This window comes from Protopterus annectens, chromosome 1.part0 (assembly GCF_019279795.1).
Source record: "Protopterus annectens isolate FY-2018-M chromosome 1.part0, PAN1.0, whole genome shotgun sequence".
In the NCBI taxonomy this organism is placed as follows: domain Eukaryota; kingdom Metazoa; phylum Chordata; order Ceratodontiformes; family Protopteridae; genus Protopterus; species Protopterus annectens.
This window is the reverse complement of record NC_056725.1, coordinates 1,904,694,513-1,904,721,989: the sequence shown is the minus strand read 5'-3', so window position 1 is coordinate 1,904,721,989 and position 27,477 is coordinate 1,904,694,513. Positions and strand designations below refer to the sequence as shown.

The 27,477-nt window shown below is 41.6% G+C and overlaps 1 protein-coding gene across 1 annotated transcript in view; it reads right to left on the bottom strand.

The window, feature by feature from the left end:
• The window catches only part of FRK (fyn related Src family tyrosine kinase), a gene marked incomplete in the record, with an annotated part of 231,482 nt that overhangs the window by 179,143 nt on the left and 24,862 nt on the right, over window positions 1–27,477 (bottom strand). Inside the window, 1 exon segment of the mRNA XM_044076811.1 lies at window positions 27,109–27,283. Coding sequence (XP_043932746.1) covers window positions 27,109–27,283 — 175 coding nt within the window.

Below are 27,477 nucleotides of genomic sequence, written 5' to 3'. Positions count from 1 at the left end.
AGGGCTTGGACCAGTGTGAGGACAGACTACATCAGGAATGGATCAGCGGTGGGTCAAGCCTTTGCAGCGGTCGTGGTCTTTGGATTCTACTCTTTTTAAACTGTCCTTCTAAGGGCAACTTCTCAAAAGGTCTGACAAACTGTCCTTTTAAGGGCAACTTCAAAGGGACTGAGTGGTCTGAGGAAGGCAAGCATAGCAGGTGAGCCTTCAGTCGTGAAGAGGGAGGCAGAGTATTGGAAGCAGCCATCTGTAGAAAGCATAAAAGGTAAGCTTTTGGGTTTAGTTTTAACTTTATTTTTTGTGGGCGGGTGATTTTCTTTTTTGTGCATATTTCTTGTGCTAAAAAGTTTGGGGGGTGAGGGCTGTAGTTGTACCAGTTTTATTTTGGGGCTGTGGTTGTACTAGCTTTATTTTGGTTTTGTGTAGAGTTTTTGTTCTAAGAGGATGGGAGGGGTGTGGTTGTACCAGTTTTATTTTATGTTCGTGCTTTGGTGGTAAGAGGATGGGGGGAGAGGGGTTGTGGTTTTACCAGTTTCACTTGTGTGGTATTCTTGTGCTATGAGGATTGGGTAGGTGGGGACTGGTTTTATCAATTTTAATTTGCTTTTATGTAGAGCTCTTGTACTAAGAAGATGGGGGGGGGGGTGAAGGGCTGTGGTTATACCAGTTTTACTTTACTTATTTTACATTTGTTTACTGGATAGTCTGACTGGGATAGAATCCATTTTCAGTGGAGGCCCAGGAGAAATGCTTTTTAGTACACAGGTGCTAGAAATATATAAAATAAGTTTGGTTTATCTGTTTATATGAGGGACAATACAAGGGAATGTGAAATGTAATATACATTCAATTTTGATTGCCCATTGGTTAAGAGAGTGTGTAAGTTAGTTATTTGGGGCAAGAGGATTTTGTTTTGGCAGTATCTATGCTGTATATGTAAAAAGTAAAGAGAATGGGATAAGGGTGATGAAAAGGAGGGGAGATAAATAATGGGAAAGAGAAGGATATTGTAGTTGGCTAGAGCAGGGATAGGTGGGCAGTCTTGTGAGCTGCTGCTGTCTAAGTCAATAGTCTTAGGCATATGGGGTAAGTGGTGAAGATTAGCTTATTTCAGCCTGAGTTGAGACATGATCTGTTGCATGGTAGATGTAACACAAGTGTATTGATGTCAGCATATTGGATTGTGAGTGCTAGGGATGTGGCGGTATTGAGGTCGATAATCCACTAAATTGAAGTGGATCAAGGATGTAGCCTTGTGAGGCTCCTAATGTGAGTGGAAGTAGAGGGGGCTAGATACTGGAAACATTTGATGGTGGTTGCTGTTGGGTAGCTTTGGAACCAGTGGAGGGCTAGGGGGATCCGATTAAGGTTGTCGAGAGTAGTTAGTTTGTTGAGAGACTCTGACAAAGGCCTTTAACAAACTGAGAAAGCTAGACCTCATTATTTGTAAATTGAATGTGTTGGTATAACTGAGGAGGGCAGTTGCAGCATGAGGCCTGAAGCCGTGTTGGGATTTGGCAAGTAAATTATTGGTTGAGAATGAATGCATTCCTTTAGGAGTTCAGGTAGTGGGGGAAGAATTGCTCTTGACCTATAATTTAAGTTCTGTCAAGTTTCCACCTTTGTGCAAGGGTGTAATGTATATTTTCCAGATGGTAGGATGTGTACTACTCAGTAATGGATTCTTTTAAGTATTGAGGATAACAACTGGCTTCAGCTGCTATTTTTTGAAACTGTTGGTAGATTGTCAACTGAATTTCCAGTAGGTTTTGAGGTTTTTTTTTACAAGTTTGTCAAACACTGTTCTGCTATCTAGGTTTATAGTACTGTTTTACACTATCCCTGATGTTACACCTTGTTCTGCAGTTTTTTTGGCTGTCTGAATTGTGCTGAGAGGTTAGGAGGTTGATGGGGCCTGCACGTTGCTTAAAATGTCTAATGCTGGGAGGGTAGTTTCCAGCTGTGAGAATGTTGATGCTGAAGGCATATATGTTTTGAATGTATACTAATGCAAACCCTGTTACACTACTACTGCATATAACTGCAATGTTCTACTCACTGATGCAACGACTGCAACTTTTTCACTGTCCGTAGTTAATGTGTTGAAAGTTTGGGAGTGTGGTTATGGCCTGTGAGAATTTTGCAGTGTTCAATGTTTGCCTGGAGCTTTTTTAATAGGGGTCACGTACTGTATAAGGACATTGTTAATGCTACACCTAAGTCTCTGGTTTTCACTTTATCCAGGATTATTGTGCATCGGCTGGGGGGTGAGAATTCCGCAAAATGAACTGATATCTTAATGCATGCTAATGCAAACACTGTTCTGCCAATATTCCTAGTGTTACAGCTTGTTCTGCAGTTATTTTTGGCTGTTTGAATTATGTAATTTGAAGGTTGATGGGGGCCTGTACATTGTTTAAAAAGTCTAACGTTGGGAGAGTAGTTAGCGACTGAGAATGTTGCAGTGTTCAATGTTTGCCTGAAGTTTTTTAATGTGGGGCCACGCACTGTATAAGCACATTGTTAATGCTACGTCTATGTTTTTGGTTTTCACTTTATCCAGGATTATTGTGCATCTGCTGGGGGGGGGGGGGGTGAGAATTCCGCAGAATGTACTGATATCTTAATGCATGCTAATGCAAACACTGTTTAGCTGTCTAGGTTTATAGTACTGTTTAACTATCCCTGATGTTACACCTTGTTCTGCAGTTATTATTAGTTGTTTGAATTATGCACTTTGGCGGGTGAGAGGACTTGTACATTGTTTGCCATGCCTAATGTCAGGAGGGTAGTTAGCAGCTATGAGAATGTTGCAGAAGGTGCAGATGTTTTAATGTATACTAATGCAAACCCTGTTACGCTACTATTGTGTTACCAACAATGTACTACTGATGCAATGGCTTAACTTTTTTCGTTGTCCGTACTTATTGTGTTGAAAGGTTTAGAGTATGGTTAGGGCCTGTGAGAATGTTGCAGTGTCCATTGTTTGCTTGGAATATTTTTAATAGGGGGTCACGGAATGCAAGCATATTGTTGATGCTATGCCTCTGTTTTCACTTCATCCAGAATTCTGCCTAGACTTGGGGGGGGGGGGGGTTTAAGAATTCCACAGAATGTACTGATATCTTAATGCCTGCTAATGCAAACACTGTTCTACTATCTGTTTATACTGCTGTTTAACTGTCCTTGATATGCCTTGTTGCAATGACTTCAATTTTTTCGTGGCCCATAGCTATTGTATTGAAAGTTTGGGAGTGTGGTTAGGGCCTGTGAGAATGTTGCGTTGTCCATTGTTTGCCTGGAGTTTTTTTTTGTAATGGGGGGGGGGGGGGTGTCACGGACTGTATAAGCACATTGTTAATTTTGTTTTCACTTCATCCAAAATTGTGCCGAGATGGGGGGGTGGGGGGTAAGAATTCCACAGAATGTACTGATGTCTTTAATGCATACTACTGCAAACACTGCTCTGCTATCCAAGTTTTTTGGCTGTCTGAATTATGTTGACAGTTTAGGAGGCTGATGGGGCCTGTGAGAATTGTGTCCAGATGTTTTTGGCCTGTTCTCTCTCAAAATGATTGCATAGCACAATGGGGAGGGCTGAGGCTACTAACAGAAATGGACTTCTTGTTTCATACCCTCCATGTAATGCATGCTACACTCCCTGGATTTATGCTTTTGTACACAGATCCTGTGCTAAGAGGGGTTGTGGGAATGTCCGTCTCCCAATCTGTGTGCCACTTCTACATCCCACACAAATGAGGTTTTCTACCAAATCCATGATTTCACTCCTCTGTTCAACCAATGATTTTGGTTTGTTCAAGTTTGCAGAGAGATTGAGAGGTAGTAGGCATGTGTAGTCTGTATTGTACCGTAACATTTGTCTTGCCTCAGTTTGGTGTGTTCCCCTTCAAACCTGTGCCTCTCTTAGTCATTTAGTTCTTTCAGACTTTAGACTGAGAGCTTGTAATATCTATGTTTTGCATCATTTGTGGCCTCTTCACATGTTTGGGGGATGACAGGGGAAGAACTGTGTAGAAAAAGCTGAAGTTCACCTCTGGTGTTAGGCCCAGGTTACAGTTTCATGTTAAATACCTATCATTACTTGTTTGTGCCTACTGGTTAGTCATTCTTCAGTCTTTCTGCCTACAGTGCAATAGTGACTGATGTTAATGCAAGTCATTAAGTAGCATTTTTAATAACAGTAGGACACAAAAGGACTCTGTCTGCATGTGTAGTAATTCTGTTTTACTTCCATTCCTAGTTAGAGATGAAGCGTAAATATTTGTCAGCAGCAGCAAAAAAAAGTTTCAGCAGCAGAGGAATGAGGATGCAGAGAGACAGGGTTCCATTATGAAATTTTTCTGTGACTCATCGGAGAGGGGAGATTCAGGAAAAAGTCTGCCTTTAGGACAACACAGGCTTCTGCATTACAGTCTGACCACTGTGAGGCCAGCATCCTTTCACTAGAAAGTGACCACTCTCTTGCGGCTACACCACAGGCTACCTCCTGTGGACCTACAGCCATTACCATGGATGAAAACATGGCAGCAAAAGCAGATTCACCTGAGGTGTTGCCTGGATCACCAGACTTTGATACAGAAAGAGCCCATACTTCCGTAGTGACAGATGTGGCCTATGACTTGCAGGGAGTGTCAGGTACATCTTTGGAGGATCTAGGGACTTGGCTAGGGATGAGTTTAGGGTAGCTGCCATTCAGTAGGGATGAGTTTAGGGTAGCTGCCATTCAGCATGGACCTGTGCAAGTGGTGTTACCACAGTTCCCAGTCAATGAGCAGAAAAGATTTACATCTGAGAACTATTTCCACGTGCTGCCTAATGGAGAGAGAGCAAAATGCACTTGGCTGACATATTCGGTCTCAAAGGACGCACTGTTTTGCTTTTGCTTTGCATGCAAATTGTTTAAACATTCTAACCATCTTCTCAGGTCAGGTGGTTACAAAGCATGGAGAGAGATGTCCAAAGCTTTACACAGCCATTACCGAGCACCAGAGCATATACGGCATGCATGATGAAGTGGAAGGGACTGGGACAATAGAATAAAGAGTAGGCAGACTATAGATAAGAGACAAGCAGTAGTTGAAAAGGAGAACTCACTGGCGTGGTGTTTTAGAACGCATTATTGCTGTTGTCCAATACTTGGCAGAACGGAACATGGCATTCTGTGGTACAACTGTTGCCCTGGACACCCATGGCAATGGCAACTTCTTAGGTCAAGTGCAACTTTGTCGCAGTTTGACTGTCATGGCTGAACATTTGCGTCGTATTCGGAATACAGGTAATGGATCACTATCTTGGGAAGGACATACAGAATGAAGTTATCCAGCTGATTGCAAATGCTATTTTAAGGATCACTGTAGGGAAGATGAAGGATGCTAGGTACTTTTCTGTGATTCTTGATTGCACACCAGACATCAGCAACCAAGAGCAAATGACTGTAGTAGTAAGGTATGTGGACATTCCACAGACTGCAGCCACGGTTGAGGAACATTTTCTGGAATTTGTGCCTGTGAATGACACAACTGGGGCAGGACTTACAGAAGCTCTTTTTCAGACTCTTGTAAATCATCAACTGGATATTAATGACTGTCTAGGACAAGGATATGACAATGGCAGCAACATGAAGGGGAAACTAGCTGGAGTGCAGGCCCGGATAAAACAGATGAATTCAAGGGCTTTTTATGCGCCGTGTGCCTGCCATAATTTAAATCTTATAGTTAGTGATGGCGTAAATTCATCAGTACAGGCAGTATCATTCTTTGGATGTCTGCAGAACATTTACGTACTCTGTTCAGCATCAACAAGCCGATGGCAGATCTTAAAATGGCACACAAATGTCACTGTGAAGCCACTGTTGGAGACTCCCTGGGAATGCAAGATAGACTGTCAAGGCAGTAAGATTTCAGCTGAAGGGAGTCACTGAGGCATTACAGGAGATAGGGCAAGCATTACTTACAAATGATGCTGCAACATACCAACAAGCAAGAGGACTGTGCTCAGAACTTATGTCATATCAGTTCACTGTATGTTTAGTGGTTTGGTACGATGTGCTGACAGAGGTAAATCGTGCAAGCAAAGTTCTGCAGAGTCCATCTGTTGATATTTCGACATGTGTCAAGTGCTGGCATCCACTATGGACCTGCTAAAGAATTGGAGAAACAGGATTTCAACATGCCATAGGCGAAGCCTCCAACATAGTGGAAGAACTGGATGTTGGCACCACATTTCAAGAAAAGAGACAGAGGAACTGAATGTTGGCACCACATTTCAAGAAAAGAGACAGAGGAAAGTAAAATGGTTCTTTGACTATGAAGGAGAAGATGAGACTGTACAGGATCCAGCAGTAAAATTACATGTAGAGTTCTTCAATGTGCTGCTGGACACAACAATCCAATTGCTTACTGACTTGTTTCAGCAGCTTTCAGAGTTTGATAAGGCCTTTGGATTTTTATCAAATATTAAAGCCTTGAGTGATGTTGTAAGACACACACATTGCTGCAATACTGCAAGGCTCTGAAAGAACAACTGACTGACAGGATAAGTGGCCACTGTGATATTGATGACTCTGACCTTGGACACTAACTTAAAAGCCTTTCTCGAATAATTGATAATGAATCATCACCACTTGACTGTGTTAAATTTTCTTATTCGCAACCACTTGCAAGACTTGTACATAAATACTTATGTTTCACTGTGCATTTATTTGACTGTACCCATTACAGTGGCTACCACAGAACGCAGCTTTTTAAGCTGAAGCTCATAAAGACATACCTGCGTTCAGGAGAGACATTCAGGCTTAGCTGTGCTCTCAATTGAGTATGAAGTGGGACAAAGTGCATCACATGGCAGCATCACTGAAGACTTTGTCCAGAAGAAAATTCGTAAGATCCCAGTAAAACTGTAGGTTAGGTATGTGCTCATATTTCCTTTCCAGTAATCTTTTATAATGCTGTCAGGCAGTAATTTCAGGTAGTGTCTTAGTGTGGCTTGTATGCTGTGTATTCACTTTTTGTTTGTGTACCTCCAACAGGTAGGACCATGAGGATGGAACTAACAGGAAGTTAGGCAAAGGCAGCTAGGAGCGGCAGGACTCTTGTGGAGCAGCAGGGTAGTGGCAGGACTCGTCAGAATGGCAGGACAGTTGGGAGTGGCAAGACTCATCAGGGGCTTAGGACAGAAGCGCAGGAAGAACAGACAAGTAGCAGCAGTCAGAAGCTGAAGAGGTAAATGAATATGGAAGATGAATGACACACTGGTCTTCACCTTTTTCTCTCTGGGTTTGAGTATGCCTGTCTCAGACTTACTAATCCCCATTATTCTCTTGTGCATGGTTTTGAGTATGCCTCAGGCTCCGTAATCCCCATGGCTTTCTTTTGGGTTTGTTTGGGTGTGAGTCTGCCTCAGGCTCTAAAATCCCCATGGCTTTCCCTTGTTTGTTGTCTGTAGTATTTTGTATGTCCCATAGCTGTGCTGCGTACATCTGCAGTGTCTGTTCCGCATGTCAGTAATTGCCTAGAGTGATGTTAGTTTATCTAATGCTACTTAAGTCTTGCTATATTGCTGTCATTGTCTTGTGTTTGAGAGTGGTGTCTGTTCTGTTTTGTGGTAGTATTGACTTAAACTTGTGTGGGTTTATGTTCAGTCTTATAGTAAATTTGTCCTGGTCTTGTCTCTGTACTTGTGGGGGTGGGTGCCTCTGTCCTGTGTCTGTGTGGGTGTTAATGTTCAGTCTTGCTGTTATGCAGTCTTTATCATGTGTGGGGGTCTGTCCTATGTGCAAGTGTCTGTTTTAGTGTGCTTCTGTGTGGGAGTCTGTCTTTGTTTCAAGTCTGTGTGGGTGTCTGTGTCAATTTGTGTGGGTCAGTCTGTGTGTGCGTCAGTCTGTCTTTGTGGGAGTCTGTCAGTGTCTGTGTGCGTCAGTCTGTCTTTGTCTACCTCTGTGTAACTGGCTACCTTGATGCGGTACAGAGGCTTGTCGTAATGCAACATTGCTACTAAATGCCAGTCCGTGTGGGTGTCTTTGTGTACCTTTTTGGGACTGGCTACCTTGATGTGGTACAGAGGCTTGTCATAATGTAACATTGCTACTAAATGCCAGCTGTAGCTTTCAATCTCATGGCACAAAATCTGGACAAAGCCACAGATAATGTGGTTCCAGCCCCAAAGATCTGGACAAATTTTTAATATTGCTCTGAGTTCCAAAGTCTTGGTCTGGCGTCTGTTGCTGTTGCCTCTTCCCTGATGTCAGTGCGCCAGGGGTATACAAGAAGCAACCAACGCCATTTTCTTCAGTTTTTCTTGTCCCAGATGTCGGGTGCCCCCAGAAATGGTAGGCAATACATACTGCTAATAAAACATACCAAAAAGGTAAAAATAAAACCTTCAGTAACCAGCAAATACACCACATAGGTAGTAAAGGTTAGTACCAGATAAGAAAGAGGGGCTGGCGGGTGGGTAACCTGGACTGCAGCAGTGAAGACACTTGAACACCTATATTTATGGTAGGTACAAAACGGTACTATGTTCATCGTGTTTCACTGCTGCAGTCATTACACTTGGGTAGAATCCCAAAGCTGAGTTTGGGTGGCTGGCTCTATAAAGGATTTGGTGTGGCTATAAGGCCCTGCAGCACTGCAGTGGCAAAGCCAGCTCTGGATCTAGAATAAAGAGGCAAATGGTAATGCTTGGTAAAGGTGTGCCCCAAACTCAAGTTGCAGCTTCCAAGATATCTTTGGTAGGTACTCCTCTAAGGTAGGCAGTAGAAGTGGCAGTTGCCCTGGTGGAATGTGGTCTAATATTACTAGGTACAGGTTTCCCATGTTGTATGTAGCAGAACTGGATAGTGTCCTATCCACTTTGAAATAGCTTTTCCCTGTGATCCTGCGGCATATGATACAAACAATTGTTCAGATTTTCTGAAAGCTTTTGTTTTGACCAAGTAGAAGCACACTTGCCTGTGTATGTCCAAGGAATGTAGAAGTCTCTCCCCTTTATTTTGGGGATTTGGATAAAATGTTGGCAAATTAATTATTTGGTTAAGAGCCACACTGGATACCACCTTAGGCATAAAGGTAGGGTTTGTTCTTAAAGAAACCCTGTCTTGGTGGAAAATTATGAAAGGCTCCACTGCCCATTGGTGCCTGCAGTTCTGAGACTCTTCGTGCTGAGGTTATTGCCAGAAGCAGAGCAGTTTTCCATGATATATATTTTAACTCTGCTGAATTGGCTGGTTCAAAAGGAGGCAAGGTGAGCTTTTCCAAAAAAAGTTGGTGCTCTCTGGGGTGGTGTTATGTTAGCCCCTCTGAGGTACTGTTTTAGCAACGGGTGAGAGAAAATAGGAGGATCTGTGTTGTAATGAGCCGAGATGGCAGAAGCGTGAATCTTAATGGATGAGAAGGATGGTCCTTTGTCCAGCATCTCAGTCAAGTATTGTAGTATCTGAGGAATGTTAGGGAGGATCAAGGTTTTTAGCCTGATTCCAGGCACAGAATCTCTTCCACTTGTCTGAATAAGATTTCCTGGTGCTAGGCCTCCTGGCCTCCAAAATGACATCCATAACAGCTTTAGAGAGAAGTAGTCTGTTTGGCTAATGAATATACCATGCAGCCAGGCTTAAGGTTTTGAGCTGACTGTGCAGGATCTGATTGTTTTGCTGAGTCAGAAGGTGTGGAATTTGAGGCAAAATCCAAGGTGGGAAGGTGGGCCTTGAGCTAAGTTCTTTAAGATTGGGTACCAATGCTGGCGTGGCCACTATGGAGCAATCAGAATCATCTGTTTTTTCTTGTCTGGCTTTTAGAAGTACCCTTTGTAAGGAGAGGCAGAGGTGGAAAGGCATAAACATGTAGGCTTTTCCAGCTGAACAAAAGAGCATCCACTTTCCATGCTTGTGTGTGATAAGTCCTTGTGCAGAATTTTTGTAGTTGGCAATTCAGTGGTGAGGCAAAAAGATGTATGTCGGGGCACCCCCATTTTTGCATTATCATGCTGAAATTTGTGGATTTAATTTCCACTCATGAGGATCCATGATGTTTCTGCTTAAGTCGTCTGCCAGAGTGTTTTTCTTTCCTGTCAGGAATTGTGCTTGCAGATGGACTTGATAGGTTAGAGCTGTGTTCCACAAGGTCATGGCTTGTCTGCATAGGGGGGTAAGAATGAGTGCCCCCTTGTTTATGTACCACATTAGTGGTGTTGTCTGTCTTTAATAGTAATTGTCCTGGATGCAGAAGATCCTTGAAAGCTGTAAGGGCATTTTGTACAGCCAACATCTCTTTTTGATTGTGAAGATGCATTTGGTCTGTGGTCCATTTGCCCCGAACCACATTTGCCTGCCATGTGTGCTCCCCAGGCATAATCCGAGGCATCTGTTAAAGTCTGTCTGGCTGTGGGAAGAGAGAAACGCTGACCCTTGTTGAGGTGACATGCCTGTGCCCACCATCGAAACTCCTGTTGTAGGCAGGGAATTATTGGTATTACTGCCTCCAAGCTGTGAGAATGTTGAGACCAAACACTTTTTAGGTACCATTGCAATTTCCTCATATGCAGTCTTGCATATGGAATTAGTAGTATGCAGGATGCCATGAATCCCAAGGCTTGTAGAATTTTTCTTGCAGGGAGTTGGGACTTTGTTGCCATCAATTGAAAATACTAAGTCAGTTGTCCTTGTTTGTCTGGCGTGAGATAAGCCATCTAAGCCATTGTATTTATGCTGGCACCCAGGAATATCTCTTGTGAGGGCACTAGTTTTGATTTCTTTTCATTTGTGGGCAACTCAACAATCTTTTTACGAACACCAGATGCTGTAGAAGAATGTCCTTGCTCTCTGCTTGTATCAGGCAGTCGTCCAGATATGGATATATTTGAATTCCTTTTTCTCTGCAAAATGCAATTACTGGTGCCAGGCACTTGGTAAAGACCCTGGGAGCAGTAGATAAGCCAAAGGGCAGTGCAGAGAATTGGTAGTGCATTGAACCAGCTATGAATCTGAGGTATCTTCTGCAATTTTGTCTGATAGGGACATGTAGGTATGCCTCTAAGGTCCACAGTAACAAGCCAAGCTTTCTTGCCCAACATGGGAAGGAGCTGCTGTAGTGTCAGAATTTTGAATTTCGGAACATCCAGGTAAGTATTTAGAATGGAAAAGTCCAGAATGGTTCTCCAGGTTTTGTCCTTTCTGGGTACCAGGAAGAGTCTTGAGTAAAATCCTTGTCCTTTTTCCTGCTCAGCTATTTTTTGAATAGCTCTAGTGTCCATGAGATCTGAAATTTATTTTTGTGCCTCTGCCCATTGATTTTTGTGGCAGGTCTGGCATTCCTTTTAGCCTTGGAAAAAGTGTGAAAGTGGAACCTGTAACCTTGAGACACAATATTCAGCACCCATTTGTCTTTGGTGATTGCTTGCCAGTTTTGAGAAAAAAGTGCTAGTTTCCCCCTAAGGGAGCTGCCAAAAGGGAAGAGTTTGGCAGTGGAAGGGGGAAGTCATTGGGACTGTTTCCTGTAAGGTTATGACTTGTCCTCACCTGCTTTTGGGTTTGAAGCACCCCACTGGCATGGTATGTAAGATCCTTGTGCTGGAGATCTGCCTCTTGGGCGTCTGTATCTGCCTCTTTGTGGCCTGACACTGGAAAGGACCAGTTCTTTGTAAGCCAATTTCTGCTAAATCGTGGTAGCTGTACCTGTAAGAAATCCTTCACTGTTTGCATAGATTTTGCCTTATCCTCCATTTTCTTTAATACCTCTTCTGCCTTAATACCAAATAAAATATCTTACTTTAATATGATCTGGTAAACTTTGTTCTTTTAACTAAGCATGCCTTCGAATCACAGATCCTGTAACTGCTGCTCTACAAGAAGCTTCTAATTAATCAAAACCACATTGCAAAGTATGCTTTCCCACTTGTTCAGCTGCATGCAATACATCCTGCATTTCCTTATAGTCAGGTTGTTCTGCATTTGTACTCATTTTCGGTTTTAATTGAGACAGTAAGTATTGTTCATATTTGAGCATGTGAAACTGTCAATTTAGAGCCCTCACTGCTAAAGTTGCAGAGGTGTAAACTTTCTTTCCCCATCTATCTAATGCTCTTGAGTCCCTATCCCAGGGAACTGGATTCTTAGCTGTGGAAGCCTTAACCCCTTTGGGACCCTGGGGAATAGTTTCTGGGTCAGCAACAGGGTTTTTATAAAGAAATTTGTGAGAGTCAGGGACTCTGTAGTACCTGTCTGGCTTGACTGGAGCTGGGGGTAAAGAATCAGGATTTAAACTAGATTCAGAGAACACATCATTCACAATGTCCAATACTGGCGGAATAGCAAGGGGCCTGTGCTGAGGCAGTAAAAGAAAGTCTCAGAGCCTTTTCTTGGATTCTGAGTAATCTTGGCCCTCCCAATGGAAATGCTCCCTCATGGTATGTAAAGTTTCCCCACAAGAATAATCCTCAGGAGAAGAAGCTGAAGGAATTGATTCTTCAGCATAAGAATCCTCATGGGGGGGGGGGGGGGGTGAAGAATATCCCTGGTCTGAAGAGGAATCAAAATAGTGAAACCTGATCAGAGGAATCATAATCTGGATCCTGCCTAGGCCTTTTATCAGGAGGGGGATGGGAACCCCTGATCAGAGTTATCAAGTCTTCGGCCATCTTGAGCATCTGTTTTTTTAGGCATGGAGAGCTGTCCAGGTGAATGTTGTACTTGCTTTTTTGTCTTTAATGTAGGTTTAGTCTTGGCTGTAGTTGCAATGATAAGTTGAGTAGGCCTGAAAACACCCTCAGAAGCCGATGCCTGCTCAGCAGCTCCAGACCCATCTAAAGGGTTAATCTCCCCGTTGGTCCAACACCTTGAGTATCCAGAGGTCTAGGCACCTCCATGTGGGAGTCAGTGGCGACCTGTGGTTCTGAGGTAGCGGGTGTCGGGGGCTGCGAAAGCGCCTCACTGAAAACCGGCGACTGGCCTAGAAGAGGCTTTGTTGTCAGTTTTGGGCCTCTGATGCCTTTCCCTATCTTTATCTTTGCGTTTTTTGTGCATTCCTGTCATCGGTTGGCCCGACGGCATTGTATAATTAAACGTTCGCCCAAAGTAATGGCGAGGAAAATCAAACCGTTTAATAGTGCGTTTGTTAAATCTAGCACAAAACAGACAACTAGTGACGTCGTGATCTGGGCCTAGGCATGGAATACAGTAAGAATGAAAATCCTTATGAGGTATTTGCTTCCCACAAGAAATACAATTATTAACTTTTACTGACCTCGGTCTGAGGTAAGAAAAAGTTTCCCCAACGGGATACTTAGCTTTATAGAAGACTTCGATTCTGAAATAGAATTTGAAATCTCAGGAGTCGGCCGACCAGCACTTGCGATCTGCTTTTGCTTCGTCACCGCGCGGCAAGAAAGACTGAAGAAAATGGCGTTGGTTGCTTCTTATATACCCCTGGCACACTGACATCAGGGAAGAGCGACAGCAACCTACGCCGAACCAAGACTTTGGAACTCAGGCCGACTGCGGGCCCGTCTGATGGCAGGATAACCCAAGTGTAATGACTGTAGCAGTGAAACACAATGAACATCATTGGCACTAAATGCCATTTGGAGTGTGTGTGTGCAGCTGAGTGGCAACCTTGCTGTGGTACAGGGGTTTCATAATGTCACATTGGTACTAAATGCCAGTGTGTGCACCTGTGAGTTGCTACCTTGCTGTGTTACAGGGGCTTATCGAATGTAGCATTGGTACTAAATGCCAGTCAGTGTGTGTACCTGAGTCACTATCTTGCTGTGGTACAGGGTTTGTCAATGTAACACTGGCACTAAATGCCAGTCAGTGTGTGAGCACCTGTGAATAGCTACCTTGCTGTGGTACAGGGGTTTGTCTTAATGCAACACTGGTACTAAGTGCCAGTCATTGTGTGTACCTGTGAGTAGCTACCATTTATTTATTTATTTATTTTATTTTACATTTGTTGACCGGGCTAGTCTAGCTGGATACATGTCCATTTTCAGTAGAGGCCCGAGGAGAAAAGCGACATATGGAATAGAAAAAATGCAAAATACAAAATATAAAATATAACACTATAGTACAAGATATACAAAGGAGTAACAGTACAGATACATGCAAAAAACTAAATTAGAAAGTGGTAGGAGTTTAAGCAAAAATTAAAAATCCCCCCCCCCCCACATAGTAGCAATAGAGAGCATTCATTAAAAATAGTATTAAACTACAATACTTCGAATGAGCTTAGCAAGGGCAGTAAGGGATACTGTAAAAATGCAAGACAGTAAGTTTACAATGTTGTTGAGATGTAGGACGTTAGCCAGGGTTAGTGCAGGAACATAACCAGTGTATGTTGAGATGATTTTAGTTTCTTTTTAAACAGTGTAAGAGATGACAGAGAAGTAAGGTCAGTAGGAAGTGAATCCCATAACTTTCCAACAGTGTTAGAGAACAGGGTATCACCTGCTAAGTTATAAGATCTGCAGGTGTTAATAAGAAGTTTGTTGGATGACCGTAGGTTTTTAGGATTGTTGTAGGGGATGAAATGGCTTGAGAGTATTGGTGTATTTGTGGGTTGAGAGAGGATCTTATCGGCTATAGCAAGCTGGAGATATTGTAAATGGTGTAGAAACTCAAGCCAGCCAAGTTGTTTTAGGTTAAGGCAGTGAGTTCTGAAAGGGGAGGCAATAGCAAATCGAGCAATTATTATTATAGGATACTGCTAGTTTGCTGAGGTTACTTTTAGAAAGATTTATATAAATGGGAGAGGCGTAGAGTAGAGACAAGGTGAGTTCTTGCTAAAGCAGCCCTGGCTGCTGGTGTAAGAAAGGGTTTGACTCTATAGAGGGAACCTAGATTTTTATTGACTGTTTTTATAGTGTTATCAGACACACTCACGTCCCACTCACCAGACTGAACAAGGAAAAGATCACAGTAAGCTGCCTGTCGGGTGCTAGAATCCGCCACATAACACAAGCACTCAGGTCACTCCACAGCAAGTACAAGTATGACTCAGTCATTGTCCATGCCGGTGTGAACGACCTGAGACGTACCTCCCTGGACTACATGAAAAGAGACAGAGGAGCTCTCAGATTATGTAGCCCAGGCCGGTATGACCCTGACCCTGAGCAGTATCCTACCCTCACCAAGAATGATGCCACAATACAGAGACAAAATGATCAGCTTTAATAATTGGCTTAATTACTGGTGTCATTCTAAGGGGATCAATGTCTGTCTGCCTGGGATGACATGCTTGACAAGCCACGCTGCTTAAAGGGACGGCTTGCACCTGTCACCTCTGGGCTTCCGGATATTGGCAAAGGCTCTTGCCACCCCCATAGTGCCTTTTTTAGGCAAGGCTCAAATGATAAACCTACCGCCCTAGAAAACAAAAATGGAAAAAAACTAAGGGTAATACTGCTCAATGCCAGAAGTCTAAACCTCAAGATGCACGCCCTCGAAGCCCTCCTCAGTATGGAGAACATCGATGTCTGTGCTGTGACTGAAACCTGGTTCAAGGCTCCTGAGAGCACCCCAGCACTATCAGGTTATACCTCATATCATGCGATCCGGACCAAACCACAAAAGGAGGGGGAGTATCCATATTCATAAAGGATACCCACACCTCCAGGTTAGTGGCAACGCACGAAGCATCGGAGACCATCCAGGTGCAATTAACCATAGGTAAAACTGCCCTACAGTTTGTAGCAGGCTACAGACCACCCTCTCAAACTCAGGAAACCCACACAGCCTTCCTGAAGACACTGGAGAGTATGAATGTCTCTCCAAACACCATCATATTGGGTGACTTCAACTACCCAAACACAGACTGGGAACATTCCTCAAGCCCCAACACCCTAGTCCAAAGGTTCCTGGAGTTCATAAACTCAAATGCTATGGGACAGCTAGTCACCATTCCCACAAGAGGAGAAAATATACTAGACCTGATCATCACAAACATGGGGACAAAATGCTCCACACCGGAAGTATATCCCTCATTGGTGAGATCAGACCATAAATTAATCTCACTGGAGATCCACATCCCGCCCCCAACCCCAGCAAAAAAGACCACAGTGAAGAACTTCTCAAAAGCAAACTTCACACTTCTTAAGACTGGAGTGGCAGCCTTCAAGGCCCCCGAGCCAGTGGAAACCACAACCCACGCTGCTGAAACCCTTACAAATGCCTTCTATGAGCACCTCCAGGAATGTATGGATCAAGTAATCCCTAATAAAATCAAGACCCTTTCCACCAAAGGCAGGCACCCGGTCTGGTGGACCCCAGCCATAAACAAACTCTACAACAAGAGGAGAAAGCTACTACATGACAGAGCAAAATCCCTAAAAGGGAAGGCATCTCTGATCAATACTAGCAAAAAACTACGATCACTCATAAAATCATCCAAGGCCAACTCTGAGAGAAAAATCGCTAAAGACACAAAAGACAATCATAAGGCCTTCTTTAGCTATGTTAGAAACCTGGGTGAAAATTCCCAGATATGCTCAGAATTAGTCCAAAATGATACAAAAATCACTGAACCCACAGACATTGCCAACATACTGGCAGACGGGTTCAGTGCAAATCCCCCCCCCCCCCCCAAAAGGAGAAATATCTATCCCACCAGAGTCTAGCCTCCCAAACATCTCAGATGCCCAGGTGAGAGCTGCTCTCTCTAAAGCAAAAAACACAGCATCAATGGGACCGGACGGTGTCCCTGGCTGTGTGCTACACGAACTCAATGAGGAACTAAACCCACACATAAGGCTGCTGTTTAATCTTAGCCTTACTACAGGATATGTACCCAAAGAATGGCGTACGGCAACTGTGGTCCCACTCCACAAAGACGATGCTTCTAAGGACCCTGGAAATTACCGCCCCATAAGCTTGACGAGCCTTGTCTGCAAAGCTATGGAGAGGATCATAATGGAACTCATAAATAAAGACATTGGGGACCTACAGACACTGGATCCTACCCAATTTGGCTTTGTCAAGGGCAGATCCTGCCTCTTGAACTTGGTCGACTTTTTCAAAACAGTCACTAAGGCCATTGATGAGGGTAAGGCAGTTCACACAGCCTACCTTGACCTAGCAAAAGCGTTCGACACAATACCCCACTCGGGCATCATAGAAAAGCTCACCAGCTTAGATGTAAACCCGTATGTCACAAGATGGGTTGCAAACTGGCTCAAGGACAGAACCCACAGGGTTAGAGTTGCTGGTGCCATGTCAGACTCTAAGCCGGTAACGAGCGGTGTCCCACAGGGCTCAGTCCTGTGCCCCCTCTTGTTCGGTATTTATTTTTCTGAAGTGCAGGCAAACATAGGGGGATTGTGGCTGACAAAATTTGCAGATGACTGCAAACTGGGCACCATAATTGACACTCCATCAGACACAGACATTCTCCAGAGAGGTCTCATAGAAATGGATAACTGGTGCCAGAGCCATGGCCTTAAGCTAAATGCCAAAAAATGTATAGTCATACCCTTTGGGAAAAACAAGATAACCCCTAATTACCACACAGGTGGTAATCCATTAAACACGGAAGAAGTTATCAGGGACCTGGGGACCCAAGTTGACAGTAACCTCTCTTTTGACACTCACATTGCCAAAGTGGTTAGGAAGACCTTCTACATTGCCCACCTGATCATGAAGGGATTCACATCCAGATCAGGAGAGGTCATTGTACCCCTGTACTCTTCACTTATCAGACCAATGATTGAGTACAACGCCCCATTCGGAATGTACCTTACCCGACACCTGCAGCAGTTGGAAAGACCCCAAAAGTTCCTCACCAAAAGGATAAAGGGGCTCAAACATATGTCATATGCTGCCCGACTGAAGAAAGTCCAGCTCTATTCAGTCGCATACCGTCTGCTCAGAGGTGATCTGTGCCTGACATACAAGGCCATGTCCAACCCGGAATTAATTGACATGCTCCACCTCAAAAAATCCAAATCCACCAGAGCCACGAGAGCAAGAGACTTAAACCTCAACATGGATATAAATAGGACGTGTTGGAGGGACAGATTCATCACCCAGAGACTCCCTACACTATGGAACAGAATCCCAGTCCATGTGAGGCAGAGCCCCTCCCTGACTCTGTTCAAGAGAAATCTTGACGAGTGGATGGGAGATCGTAGGTTTACCCCGGGAGTCATCTCTGTGTCACTGCTGGACAGAGGCACAGCAAACTAATGGGTATAGTATTCTCATCCTAAGGGGTGGTGAAAGCCACACACACTCTGGCTAGGCTTAAATGCCCTAGGGCAGATAGCCTAGTATGAACCTATGAACCTATCAAAATTGAGGTTATTGTCAATTGTTATTTCTAGTAGTTGAGTCAGGAGAAATAAGTGTACCGTTGTTTGATGCGAGTGTGAAATGAAATAGGGGGGACTTACGGGTAGGGGAGAAGAGGAGCATTTTAGTTTTTTTGGGATTTAGGAGGCGGCAACGGTCAGTGAACCATTGTTCGACAGTATTAAATGCTTTCTGGGTAAGGGTATGTAATTCAGTTGGAGAAGTAGCTGAACAGATAATAGTAGAATCATCTGCATACTGAATGCATGTAGTATGTGGAATTACTAACTGAAGATCATTTATATAAATGGAAAAAAGCAGGGGACCTAATATAGAACCCTGAGGGACACCGAGGGAGATGGGCAGGAGATTAGAAAGGTTATTGTGCCAAAGTACAGCCTGCTGTCTGCTTTCAAGGTAAGATTTGAAACAACTGATGGCTAAGGAATCAAGAGAAAGTGATTTCATTATATGTAATAGGAGTTGGTGATTAACCATGTCAAAAGCTTTGGATAAATTAAGGAATACTTTTGTTCCGGTTTTTATTAATACAATCGGTGAATGATAGCAGGGCAGTGGTAGTACTGTGGTATGGCCTGAAGCCATGTTGACAGTTAGCTAGTAAGTTATTTTGTAGAAGGTGATGAAGTTGCTTATGGATACACTTTTCCATGATTTTTGCCACGGGAGATAGAGCTATTGGATGGAAGTTAGAGAAGTCATAAGAGGTGCCACCTTTGTGTAATGGAATAATGTGGGAGATTTTCCAGATTGATGGGATATTACCTTCAGTTATGGTTCTATTGATCAGAATAGATATTGTGTAGGCAATGGCTTTTGCACCTTTTTGAAGGTATTCTGCAGGGAGTTGGTCAGCTGAAGGGGTGTTGGGTTTAAGTTTTGTGAGTAGGGAGGATATGGTGGAGGTGGAGACAGGTTGTAACTGAAATAAGGAGGGAGCAGCTAGTAATGAAATAGTAATATTAGAGGTATCAGGAGATAGGTGGTTGTCAAGAGCTTGGATGGCATTGGTGAAGAAGGAATTAAAGGCATTGGCAGTCTGAATAGGATTGTTGGGGTTAGAGCCTAGTGGATTGGGAGTGATAGATTGTCCTGGGTGAAGAAGTTTGCTAATGCTGTTCCAAAACTTTTGAGGTTTGTTTTGATATGTCTGCTGTACTTGAAGGTAAAAGTTTTTTTTGTCTAGAATGATTGCTTTTTTTGCACGTTTTCTAAGTTGCCTAAAGGTTTGGTGATCCAATGCATTTTTAGTGGAACGCCATTTTCTCCAAGATTTGTTTCTTAAAAGGGATTGTCTAGTATCATTAGAGAGCCAGGGGGCTGGTTTGGATTTACATCTAACAGAACGTTCTGGAGCATGGCGGTTCAGGATGGTTAAGAATGTGGTGTTGAAATATGCTACTGCTTCATCCAGTGGGAGAGAATTTAGTGGTGACCAGTTCATTTGAAAAAGCTCTGTCTGAGTTCAGGATTAAATTTATTTTCTTACGTACAGCTCTGACCGTATTAGGGTAGGTGAGGTTAGTTTTATGTCTAATATATGTGAGAGCGTGATCGTTTATGTCATCAGGAAGGATTCCTACTTTATAAGTTTGGTGATGACTGTTAGTAAGTGTCCAGTCCAGGGTACTTTCTTTATTGTTGGGTTTATTTATTCGGGTGGGGAAGTTGATAGATTGTGAGAATCTGAATAAGTTTATATGGTTGGTAGGGAGATCATTATGACAGGACTGCCAGTCTATGTTAAAATCTCCTAGGATTATGGTTTCTTGGGGTAGATTAGAAGAAGTCCAGTTGAGGATATTTTCAAGGCTGTTAATGTTATTACCAGGGGGCAGGTATAAACAAATGACATTTATAGCTTTACAAGTATTGATTTGAAGTTTGGAGATTAGTATTTCTGCTTTATTATCTTGAGGTAGAGAAAGGTCTATAGTGCTGACTTGTAGTTTTGTGTTTATATAGGATTGCGACCCCTCAGTGCGGTCTTTTCTAATTATGTTATACCCGGGTGGAGTTATTTCATTGTCTTGAACCGTGGGTTTTAGCCAAGTTTCAGATAAGCATAAAAGATCGAATTGGTGGATATTTAAGAGGGCATGTAGATGAGGAATTTTGTTGTTAATGCTAAGAATATTAAGGTGTGCTATGAGGAGAGAGTTAGCAGGCTTTGAAGGGACTATGGAGCTAGAGATATTTGTTTTATATGGTGCTGAGATGGGGGTATGGTAAGGGCCAGGGTTAAGATGTATATCACCATCTAGTAGGAGGTGAAGGTGTGTTATGTTTTTATTGAGAATATGTTTTCTAAAATTGTCAGGTTGGAGTATGAAATGAGTATGGGTTTATTTGATGGGCGCTAGTCTATGATATTTAGGAAGAAGGTAGCTAGGTTTGTATATGAAGTTGAAGAAGTTTAATGAGGTATATGGTGGAGGTGTAGAAGTGCATTTGGAGGGGAAGGGAGGGATGTAGTGTAGAGGGTGCTCATAGGAGGTTAGAAGATAGGCAGTAGTGAGGGAAGAGATGAGTAGGAGCAAGAGAGGTATGTTGAATAGGTAAGGGGTGTGGAAAGTGGACATGGTGTAGTTGAGGGGTTTATCGTAATGAAACCTTGGTACTAAATGCCAGTCTGTGGCTTGGCACATCAATTCTTAATGATCTGAATGTAGTGACACTAGTGGTTAAATGGTGCTGGATGAGCTTGACAGGGAAGGGGGTGCAATGGCAATGTGGTCATGCTTGATGTTCTCTTGAGTAGGGCCCCCAACTTGAACCTTGCTGGGGGGCCCAAAATGCTAGCACTGGTCCTGTTTATGAAAGCACAAATAAGCAAATGGACTGGCATTCCACAGGAGGATTTGTTATTTGAAAGGACATATTCTGTGTATGCCCCACAACTGGCTATGGGAAAGCAGCCAAGACCTGTATTAGTAAAGATGCAATCATACCAGCAGAAAAAGTTCATCCTTACTTTGTCTTTCTGCCACAGTTTTGTATTTAAAACTGGAGACATTAGAGGGCTTACGGAAAATGGGGAAAACGATTATTCACTGTACATCAGGCAGAAGTAAATGTATCCCAGCAATCAGGGAATGCTAAGAGGCAAGTGTGAGATTCAAGCTGTTCAATTCAACTGTATTCATACTTTTTTCCCAGAGGTTCTAAGTCATGATTTGAAGAAAGAAATACAAAAGGCGAGCCAACAAGCAGAGGGGGGACTCTATTTCTCATTCTTCTGATAAAGCTTATACTGAAGTCTTTGACAGTGAAACATTTTCCAATTCTCCAAAGGAAAATGCTTGAGACAGAAAAAAAGCACAGGAGTTGACAAGTAAAATCTGGAATTCCTTGGACATGAACCAGAGTCTGAGGGTTGGGAGCTGGAGATAACAAGGAAAGAAGACCAGAAACACTGAAATTAGTGAATAAATGTGAGATTATAAAGTATCAACCACATTTGTGAAATGGGATTTTACAAGAAAAACAGAAAAATGTGGACTTTTGTTGACTTTGTTAAACTTCTTTGGGACTTAAAAGCATATACCCTACTTCAAGCCATTAATGTTTAGAAGGACACTAAAAGGAGAGGGAAAAGGTAACTAAGTAAAACAATTATTGTTCTAAACAGTATTTTGTATAAAATATCCCATTATATAAACTGTATGTTATATAGTAAAGCATTTCAGTTATTGCTGCATGTGATAAAGACAGTAAGCAAGTCCCTTTTTCTTTCCTAGTTTTAGGAAATGTAAGTATTACAACATAAAAAGAGAATAAATGCTGGACAAAAACATGCTTTAAGTTAGTATGATATAATCCTGGGGTGTTTAGGTGGGGGAAGGGGTATAAAAGTGCACAATATATAATATATCTCTAGAGTCAACATGTTTTCTCTTAGTTATGCATAAATGAAAGAAAATCTGGATTAAAGCCCTTAGCTTAATCTAATAAGTTTTTTTTTGTGTGTAAGCAAGTAAATAAAAGAACACTGAATTCAATGAAAACTTTTATTTAGCAATAAATGTTCACTTTGAGAAGTCTGTAGCCAAAGGCAGATATACATTTTATTAAGTTTCCATTAAGACAAGCTGAATGGCATGTAATAAAAAGCCAGACCACTTTTTTAAGGCTAAAAGTTAAATGTTTTCTGAAAACATGCAAGCTGGGTTTTTTCACATCTTGGAGGGAAATAAAGATAAGACAAGAACAGTCAGCAATTATTGTAAATAGGAGCACAGACTGTAACATGCATACATCACTAAGGATAACCTTAATTTTAGGTTGTTTTCTCTGTATGTGCAGCTGCCGATTTGGGACAACTGTTCCTATCAGAAGGGTTAAACATAATTATTTGAAGATGTACATAATTTCATAATTTTGTGTGCTTGTCTTAAGTTAATAAGGTGTGTGTGAGGGAGAGAGAGAGATGACAGGAAACAAATGCATAAATGATCAACCTGCCAAACATTAGTGGGTGCATATAACACAAAAGTTGGAAACAGGCATTTTAAAAAACTGTCATATACAAGAGGTGGGAATAACAGCTTCTTATAATAATGACTACACTAAACATATTTGGGAATGTGAATGGCCTCACAAGTATATACAAAAAGGAAATAGCATTTAATTATATTAAGAAATGCTGACTGCAAATAGCAATGTTACAGGAAACATTTGGAAAGAAGTGAGCATGTGAATTTGATAAAGAATGGATTTCAGGATGGATATTAGGCAGTACATCACGGACAAAGGAAATGGGGGGTAACTTAAATGAATTGCTAGAGAAGCTCCAACTGATGCAAGAGGGAAAAAAACAAAATAATGGAAGATTTGTGGTAATAAGGTGCTACTGTCAAGAGTGTAGGATTACACTGGCATGTACCTATATTCCACCTAAAACTACTATTACGGAGCTTAAAAAATTTGGGGAGAAATATTCAGCTTTCAGCAGGGACTATTACTTACAGATGGCAACTTGAATTTGGCTTGCAACAGTGAGGATGATGACCTAGAAGGAAGCATATAACAAAAGAGGGTAGATTTCTGAAGAAATTTATGAAAATATTTAGTATGTAATATGTGAATTCAGTAGTAGGAACTCAGAGAATTTACATATTATGCCCCAAGATACAATAACTGAGATAGACTAGACAGAAATTATATTTTACGGTAATGTGTGCATTTAACTGAAAGCTTTGACACGCATCCAACAACTATTTCAGATCATGCACCAATAGCAACCACGTTAAAAAAAAGCAGGGTAACAAAAGTAAAAATGAGATACTGGCACTTCCCCACCTACCTATTAGACAAGGGGAATTTAAAGAATGGGTAATGGAAATTATTCAAGAGTTATTAGAGGAGATAGAAACATTTTCAGAAGTTAAGGTTAGTGGGTGGGATAAAATGAAACGAGTTTAAGAATAGGGTAAAAATAAGAGAAAAAAGATATGGTTAAGAAGTAATAGGAATTACTAAGAAGGGCTGACAAACATAAGTATTGCAGAATAAGGAAAATCTCATAGAACAATAAGAGGCACAACTGCAGACTGCTAAAGAGAAAATAAGGAAGTATCTGGATAATATGTATGAGTTGAAAAAGACTGTTGCTACGCAACTGTTTTTGATAACTGCACAGCATGAAAAACATATGCATACACCAATTCACTTCATCAATGGCAGACAGGTCCACGACACTACAAAAAAACTGCTTCAACTTTCCTCCTATGACTACACCTTAATGTGCTATAATGTCAGTCAGAGGGAAAATAAAGTCAAGCTTACGTGATTTTATTTCTACTTAAAACCATATCAAATTTTAACTTTACCTATTACAAAATACTACCTAACCTATTCCAAGCCTCTAGAGTCTAAATCAAAGTCAGTGGTCACGTTTTCACCAATTTTCTTCAGATAATTGGGGAACAAGACTTTCCTTTTCTCTCTTCAACTTTGCCTTGTACAAGTCTAACAATAATTTTGGCAGGATCCCAAAATCAAACTGTCTCTATTTTGTGACAACTGGCTTAATTCTCTCTCTCATCCTGGCAGGGACACTACCACTCCACTGCACAGTTGTTCAGATTCCCAGGACATAGCCAGCTATGAAATTAAAGACAAAATCAATTATCCTAAGGATCAGCTATAAACCTCACCAAACTATGTGCCTTGCATCTTTTCATGTGAGACCGCACGTTTATCAAGCATCATCACACTAAACTTTGTCTCTTTGTTTTACCCTCAACAGCAGGGCCAAACTACTGGCTCAAAGACTTAGCCTTGCATTAAACTTTAGTCTCCTTTGCTACAATCAAATTCTCAAAGAATACATTGTTCCATATTTATCTTTATTCTGTCTGGATCCATCCCACTTGCAAAACAAATGTAACAGCTTTCAACCCAAATAAACAAGTTAATCTGAGAAATGGACAGACCTCACCTTTTCCACCCACAACCTCTACAGCCCTACAATTCTTGGGGGGCTGTCCATCGCATACTTAAACATGTACTACATAGAGGCACAGTTTATGAGAGTGTACTATTTCATCAATCCTGACTATGTAGCTGCCTTTAAAATAACAGAGTTCACTCTCTTGCCTTCTTACTGACACTGTTTCCCACTGGCCAAGCAAACCACAACTGCTTTCCTTCTATTTTCACTTTTACTTGCAATGGCTACACTGTCTTATACAGCACTCTCAAAAAAGAAAAAAAAATCTTAACTGGTGGGCACTCAACAGATCCTACCCCCATACATAAAACTGACTGCAGAATGGTCAGAAAAAGTGGAGTTTCCAGATGACACCAGATAACTCAGTTTTCCATCTTCTCTAACTACAGTAGAAATACTGCTCTCCCCACCCCCCATATTTCCATATTTTGTAATTTTTTTATTTTACATTTGTTAACCGGGATAGTCCGACTGGATACATGTCCTTTTTCAGCGGAGGCCCGGGGAGAAAAGCTCCAACAGAGTTACAATGTCAATTAGATACAGAAAATAGTAAATAAGATGAACAATAACAAAGAACATAGGCTATTTACATACTAGTACAAGACTACCATACAATATCTTCTGAATTTACTACTAATCATTAGAATATACATTAATAACATATTAGCAAAGACGATAGGCAGTATAATGCCATAGAGTTTGACAACATACATAGTTCATTATCACAACATACATAGTTCTTATCACCTTAGCTAGTTGGTTTAGATTTTAGTTTATGGCACAGAGCTAGTCTGGGTGTGAGCAAGGACATAGCCAATGTGACTTAAAGTGGAGTTTTAGACTATTTTTGAATTGAACTACTGAAGTTACAAGCATGAGGTTATTGGGGAGAGAGTTCCATATTTTACCAGTGGTATTGGCGAACAGAGCGTCGCCGCCTAGGTTAAAAGATTTAGTTGTTTGGACAAGGAGTCTGTTTGCTGAGCGAAGGCAGCTTAGATTGGAGTAGGGAGTCATTAAGTTTTTTAGTGCTGGGGTATTCTCAGGTTAAGGATTTTGAATGCCTCTGAGTTGGTACTGCTGAATATCTGCAAACAAGTTGTCCCCAAGTATTTAAGAATCTTTTCTTAGGCATGTCTTCCTGATAACTGACCAGAACAAACCCCTTGTTTTTATGAATAGCCATTTATAGCATTATCCAAAACCCCTATACCCCTCTATGGAATATCAAGTAACTGAACATCAGTGGCATTTGACCTTTAATAGTACAACTCTATTTCTCCTTGTGAAACCTACTAACTAAAAACAAGCATAAGAATTATTTGAACAGTGCTTAAATTGTTTCTTTCAAACCAAAGGAAAATCTGCAGAATGTCCACAAATGCTCTCCTGCAGAGAGATGTAGAAACATGCTTTTGACACTAAGTCCATCCAGTGATATCTTTCAGCTCTGTCTGCTTTAATGCAGCAGTTGTGGCCTTCCAAGATTATAAGTCTCAAGAGCTTTTCCTCTTTCACTTCTGGGACACAAGGAGCTGAAGAGCCATGAAATACAATTATTCTTTTACACTGAAAAAAACATCCTAGAAAAGTTGGCATTCCTCTGCCATACCCACAACTGAACAGCTTCACCATTTTTTTAAAAAAAAATCATTCCTAGTGGGAGTCTTTTTCTACTTATACATTCTCTCAGCTGAAATACTGTTTACCTGGTACTAATCTGGAGCATAAATACCCTCTAAACCCCCTTGCAAGCTGTTCCTGATGCCCTTATTTATTGGAATCTCTACCAACCACCACCACAAGTTTATTGTGGGAAACCCCTGCCATTGAATAAGTACACATTAATAGTAGTTGATGGTGTGTCACCTTGTTGTACAATCATCACTATACATGCCATTATAAATAATACATACTACTGATATATTTTTATGGAGTTAAATACGAGTATGATACATATATATTCACTTATTTAATCTACTACTGTTGCTGTTTCTGTTTGCTTTAAATTTGTTTCGATAAAACAGACTTAGCACGTCAATTTTAAATCATTTATCTGAATAAACCAATATTGGAGAGGAGTGAAACTCGTACTGAAAAGCAAGTATAACAACACAACCTATCAGATGCCTTAAATTAGCATTTTCTTTCACCTGTAAATAAGTCTAACATATTTTGATGTTCCTAGGCCTGATGTTCATTTTCTGTAACTGCAGTCTGCATACCCTTCCAATCTGCTAGCCTAACTCTAGAAGAAGACTTGTGATATGGGTGTATAACTTGCCTTCATTTTAAATCTGATAAAGAAGCAGAAAAGACATGATTACCTTTCTACAAGGCTTAGACAACTTTACACATAGACCATCACTGCTCTGGCTATAGTGCTTGACAAGTTCAGTCAAAGTTGAGAAAGTCGCCTTCCTAGCAATAAAGTAGCCCCCTGCATCGAGCTGTCGGATCCTGTAGTGTTTCACAGTTTCACCATCTCGCACTATAAGAAAAGAAAACACCTTTAATAACCATTTTCACAAAAAATGCAATACTGTATATACTTTAATGTTGAAAAAAAAGTTTATCTTGCATGAAAAGCAGCACTATAAAGCAACTTATTTTAGTTTCTTCACACAATAAAATACCTTAACTACTAAAAAGAAATTTACCAATTCTGCCTCTGCCTGAGATTCCCACAGAATGCTGCACATGT